Here is a 6,488-nt window from a genome sequence, read left to right as displayed (position 1 = left end):
TTCTTAAAATTCAACAAGAACACAAATAGGATGTTTTTACTAGGGATGCAAGATATATCGGCACCAACATCGGTATCGTATTATGATAATTTTTTTTTAACTGGGTCCATATTTATTTATTTTTATATTATTGCCATTTGTTTCTGTTTTTTTTCTTCCAAAGGTGTCAAAATAGTAGTGAAATATATTGGTTGACCATTATATCAATATTAATACAGAGTGTCGATATCAGCCTGACGTTTTGTACTGATGCATCTCTAGTTTTTAGTTGTAACGGGCTTTGAAAAGAAGAGTATAGATTTACACAAAACTAAAAATACAAAAACAAGTACAACATCCTATACACTAAGGACACACTTACAGCATACAGCATTTTTTAAATAACTACTGTGCAATTATTAAATATAGTATACTCAAAGAAATGTGCAACTGAGAACAAATAAAAAAGATGAACAAAATGTGCATGCAGTGAATAAAAACAACAGACTACAAAAAGTGAGGATAAAACGGCAAACAAGAATGTGCAAATAATAGCAGGAATGTTATTTGAAAAGTGAAAAACTATACAAATAGCGGCAGGGATGTTAACACTCTGAGATTTATGATAACCTTGGAGAAAAAACACAACAGGTTCACAGAAACAGTATAAAACAAAAATGTTAATTGTAAGTTGGTCTTTTTCAAAGAGAAGCAAAAATTATTGCGGTTGCTGCTAAGTTTCTAACATATTTTAATTTCATAGCACACTGCTTTATGAAGTAGTAATTTTGAAGCATTTATTCTTTAGGATTTCATATTTTTGATGCAGGGCTCTTTGGAGAATAACCAACTGATATTAACTGCTGGTTATAGAATTAACAGGTATGTTACAGAATGTAAGACATGGATTAAGTCAATCATTAGGTTTTTTTTTTTTCTTTTTTACTGCTTGTTTAGAAGAATTAAAGTACCTTTGTGTGCATTAAATTATAAAAAAAATATTGGTTAGTGTGGTAGAAATAGAATATAGAAAACTCATCACTTTAAAATTTTGGATTTAGGAACCAAAATTAAGAAGCAGGTGATGAAACTGGATTGAGGTTAAGATTATTTCAGCCCTCCATACGGAAACATAAAGGAAAATCCATCAGTATGCTCCATTTTCAAGATGGTGGCATCAAGTTGGAAACGATTCCCTGTACTGATCAGAAGTCTAATCTAAAAAATTTAAATATTTTGGTAATCATTGGGGATTAGGGCATATCTTTTGCATTATTAAAATAATTTATTTTGAATGTCAAAGAGTAATCATCAATGAAATTTCTCCTTATGTTATATTCAGTCAAATTATTTAATGGTCATAAGAAAAACTTTAAATAAATGCACTTACTCTAAAAAAAAAAAAAAAAAAAAAAAAAAAACCTTTAAACATCAATTTTAGCCCCTAGAGGGAAATGTGTGAATTGATTGACACCAAATTACTTTGATTTTGTAAATGTGAGCAGGGGGCAGAGAGGTCGGTTGACCTCTGATGATCTTAAGAAACTTTTTTAAATAGAAAATGAGCTGGAGCTCCGCTTGCGTTGCTAGGTAACAGTCTGGGCATCACTGGGGTTGCTAGGTAACGGTGCAGTGCACGTTGAATGGGACTCATTAATTGATTGGGAGGTTTTTGAAATGGCTTGTTTTTCAGACACCAAAAAACATGAACTTTTACCAAAAAACATCGGTGTGAGTTTTTTTTTTTTTTATCATTTGGGTTGTTCTTAGAAGCAGTAGAGACGCAACTGTAATTACAAAAGCTTGCAAAATGTGAATTTTTCACATTTTCCCCCCTTTAATTCCAACCTAGGACAAAAAAACCCCAAAATCTCTTTCAAAAAACACTTAATGGCTGTAATAAAACACACTGTCCGAGGCCACACGTTGAGGGTGGGATGTAACGATGACATTTGGTTTGTGTAAGCAGACAGATGCTGCATTTAAAAGCTAAACGAAACTCAGAAACCATTTCCAGTGAGAAAAGTAAAGAGCTGAGAGAAAAAAATCAAATTTGAAGCTTTTACCCGAAAAGCTTCAAAAACTCACAAACAAGTGAGTTTGTGCAGAGATTTTGCGCGTCCTGCTGCCATCAATACCACACCATTCCCCCTGTCGTCCCACACAGCTGTTGGCTTTTAAAAGTGAAGCTGGACACTTTCATTTCTGAGAACAGCTGTGGGTAAAATTGCCGTCTTCACTTAGTGAAAGCAAATAGCTGAAGGCAGCTAAAAGGCAGCTTTTTTGTTGGCTTATGACAGAAATTATTCATGAAAATTTATTTTTTTTGCTGTTCTATTTTTTAGAAAGCAACACAGGTACAATAAGCTGGTTAATTAGTCGAGCTATTTATTTAAGAAAACCTGCATTTAGCTCTCCAGTTGCAGCCTTATCCTAACCAGAGAGATATGGGCCACTCCTATGGCTTTGTACAGCTCAAAATTTCCCCAAAAAGTCATATTTGACTTACTCAAACGAGAGGGAAAAGGTCCAGGAGGCTCGTTTCAGGGAGCTGACTGGTAGAGAAAATCAGCAGGAGGGGAGGTGAAGTCTTTTGTTACATTTGTAAAAGAAACAAACTACGGTCACTCCAGCTCTTTCTCTGGTGACTTAAAGCGCTGAAATTCAAAGACCTCAGTATGGTGGGAATAAAAACCAAACAATAGTAGTAAATTAGATTTTACTTTAGTGTTTTGGTCAAGACTAACATTCAATTCACAATAGTATTATTTGGATTTGGCACAAAAATGAAATTGTAGTTTGAATGAGAGATTTTGAAAAGATCTCATCTAATCTCTTTTAGTGATAAAACAATTAATCGTGATGAACTGATTGTTCAATTAAACGTCAAGTAATCTAGTAACCGATTAATCGTTAACTGGAGTATATAGACTTAAAAAGCTTTTGCTGAAAGAACAACACACTCAGAGCTGTAATTAAGCCAAAACCGAACAGTGGGATGTCCAAAGTGTGGTCCTGGGGCCATTTGTGGCCCTTCGGATAATTTTGTTTGACCCTTCAGTCCACAATTCAAGAATGAAGCGAATTTGCGATTAAGTCGAGATTTTTACAAACAAATAAAATCTTTCCAAAAGATTTTAGAAAAATTATGTACTTAAAACAAGCCTCTATATCTTGCTAAAAAGTTGCATGTAAGTTAGTTCTGTCTTATTTCAAGTTCACTAAGATATTTGCACTAAAAACTAGACCAAAAATACTAATATTTTGTTGTTTTAGTAGTGTAGTTCCACTACTAAAACAACAAGAGAAAGTAAAATAAATATGAGGACAATAAACCCAAAAAAGGTTTAAAAATTTTTTTCCTGTCATTTAAAACAGTATCTGTTCAAGACCGTGCTTCTTTTGGATTGACAATTATTTACAGATTCCACTACTTTTCTTTACTAAAATATCCTCTATTGAAGAGATAAAAACAATAAGTATCTTAAAAGGAAATCTTTTCACTTTTAATTTTAAAAATGTGGTCATCAAGTACTTTCAACTTGACATTTTTGGCCCTAATGACTAACCGTTTGGACACCACTAAATGACTTTTTAAATCTGATGAATCGACAGAATAATCCTTTACTAAAATAATTGTTAGCTGCAATTACAGTAAATCGGTTTCAAATATTTGACATTTATCTGTACTCTTCCCAAGTCCTGATATTTGACATTGCTTTATAATTTTATCAAGAAATTAGTGTTTCATGATGTAGCAATCCATGTCACGTTTACTACCTAGCCTTAAATTTGTACCTCTAATTGTTAAAAAGTTTAAGAAAAAGACGAGATTTACTCCACAAGAGAACATAATTTAATGAGGTGCAGGTGGATGTGTTGGTCACAAGTCTTTAAGTGCAGTAAAAATAAACAAAGGGATTCAGTACTGTTTTTTCGGTTGATGTAAGGCATGCAATCTCCACAGAGCTTCGAACACTGAAAGCTACAGGTCATCACAGTAGGACACACCGACACTCAGCCACAACTACACACAGAAGCGCTCTTAAATCCTCTCTCGTTAGGACCCAATAAACATTTATTCTTTGCACACACGATGAATAGAATTTAGATTCATCACAACAGCAAAAGTAAAGAACAAATACCAATAACATATTCTAAAACGTGGGTTTTTCTACCTTGTCCACCCTGCAGGAAAACGTGATGTGATTAAAACATGTTAGTGACAATGACAGTTACACAAACAGGTTAGTAGCCTAAACACGTCATGTGAGCATGTTGCACATAGAAATACAATGATTAGAACAGCCGTGACTCTTGCATTTGACCCTAACACTGCAAAAAACACTAAGTCCTACTAAGTGTTTTTAACTCTGCTTTCAAGTGCAGAACTCAAAACGAACTTTTCAACAATATCATGAGTTTGTTTTAAGCCAATTCCTTAATATTGATGACAAACTACTACACTGCAAAAGCACAAAATCTTACCAAGTGATTTTGGTCCAGTTTCTAGTGTAGATGTCTTAATACACTTGAAATAATACGAGCTGACTTGAAAGTAACTTTTCAACAAGATATAGGGGCTTATTTAAGTAAATAATTCCTTAATATTGATTAAAAAATGTCCTAGTTCCATTGCCAGGTAAATTAACTTATAAAATGGAAAAATGTCATGTTATAGGTGAAATAATCTGCCAATGGAACAAGCATTTTTGCTTGTTCCACTCAAGGAGTTATGTACTTAAAACAAGCCTCTATATCTTGCTAAAAAGTTACATGTAAGTTAGTTTTGTCTTATTTCAAGTTCACTAAGATATTTTTACTAAAAACTAAACCAACAATACTAAGATTTTGTTGTTTTAGTAGTGTAGTTCCACTGGGAAATTATTTAACTTATTATATGAAAAATGTTTTGTTATAAGTGAAATAATCTCCCACAATATTTTTATTCATATTAAGAAATTATTGAGTTAAAATAAGCTGCTATATCTTGCTTAAAAGTTTAGATTTTAAAATACTGCTATCAGTTTATAAATCACTGAATGGATTAGCACCACAGAACGCTAAAGTTCTGCCGTTGTCATAGCAACCTTCCAGACCACCCAGGTGTTCTGGTTCTGGTTCTGGTCTGCTCTATGTCATCAGAACCAGAACCAAACATGGAGTAGCAGCATTCAGCTTCTGTCCATCACAAATCTGGAACAAACTTCCAGAAATCTGCAAAACAGCCGAAACACTGAGTTCCTTTAAATCTAGACTGAAACCTGTTTAGAGTTGCTTTTGATTAATAATCAATGAAACATTGATAACAATGAGAAAATGTAATGCTTCAATTAATGACTGTTTGTTCTATGTCTTTGTATTTTTGTGTTTTATGATGTAAAGCACTTTAAAACACCTTGTTGCTTCCATACGAATAAAATTTGGTTGATGTTAGTTCTGACTCATTTCCATTGTTCACTAGAAAGTAGAGAAAAAATACTTGGTAGGATTTTGTGTTTGTGCAGTGAATTTAGCCTGTCCTTGTAAAGCTGTTTGAACCTGTTGAAAACAAGTTTCGTCATTCATTTTTTAATTTGTAAATTACATGAAACGCTTCTGCTGTATCGCTCATATAAAAAGTGCACACATTTGCTAGTTTATGGCGCAAAATCCTTGGATCTAAAGTGGCTGTATAAACAGTTAAATATTTGCCTCCATATAAAAATAAAATCAGCGACACAAATATTGCACACCTAAGGAGCTTAGAGTTATTCTATGAAGGGAAATATACAAACAGGGAAATAATAAAGCCTCTGGAGTTATAAATATCTGCATCTTCGGTTTTAAAACTATGCGTGGAGCACGTCTCTGGCTGCAGGTGGGGCAGAGGTGGAGTCACGGCTGGCGATGGGGGGAAATGGATTCAGGCTGTGCAAGTGAGAAGAGATCAGCAGGAAGTCGTGGTGGACAAACGGGACAGAGCGGCTCAGTGTTGCTGGGCGTCTAGCTCCCTCTGGCGGCAGCCCACGGCAGTGATGAGAGCAGCTCCCTTTCCACTGCCGTCCTCCGACAGCAGGAAGTTAACATCACATTTAGGGGCAAGTTCTTTTACTGTCTGGTGGAAGATCCGAGAGAAGCTGCAAGGAAGAAAACTCAAATGAGAAAACAATCTGAGACTTTAAAGAAAACCTGCACAGTAAAAATGGACAAGGGTTTAGAGTTTTTTCTTATCGTTTAGTTTTATATTTTAAAAAATACGACAACTGGCAGTAAAATACCAATAAAATAATATTAATAGGAATAAAAATCAAGACGTACTTGGCTTCAGTTGCAGCAGTTACCCAAAAACTAAAATGAATTAATCATTATTTTAACTGGTGTTGAAGGTTAGGGGAAATATTTGTGCTTAAGCTGACCTACTGACCAAGTAATCTACTATATTCACTGACAGATTATTTCACTTATGACAAGATACGACAAGATACGTTTCCCATTTTATAAGCAGAGGTGGGCAGAGTATCCAAAAA

At 34.2% G+C, this 6,488-nt stretch overlaps 1 protein-coding gene across 1 annotated transcript in view; it reads right to left on the bottom strand.

Annotated features, from left to right (window-relative positions):
- Positions 1 to 3,812: 3,812 nt before the first annotated feature.
- The window catches only part of LOC122829199 (hexokinase-1), a 54,295-nt gene continuing 51,619 nt past the window's right edge, over positions 3,813 to 6,488 (bottom strand). The window contains exon 18 of the mRNA XM_044113566.1: positions 3,813 to 6,098. Within this exon, the coding sequence (XP_043969501.1) occupies positions 5,948 to 6,098 (151 nt within the window). The 3' untranslated portion in view covers positions 3,813 to 5,947. The remainder of the gene's footprint in view (positions 6,099 to 6,488) is intronic.

The sequence above is a fragment of the Gambusia affinis genome, linkage group LG04, assembly GCF_019740435.1.
Source record: "Gambusia affinis linkage group LG04, SWU_Gaff_1.0, whole genome shotgun sequence".
Lineage (NCBI taxonomy): Eukaryota > Metazoa > Chordata > Actinopteri > Cyprinodontiformes > Poeciliidae > Gambusia > Gambusia affinis.
This window is presented reverse-complemented; position numbering and strand designations above follow the sequence as displayed.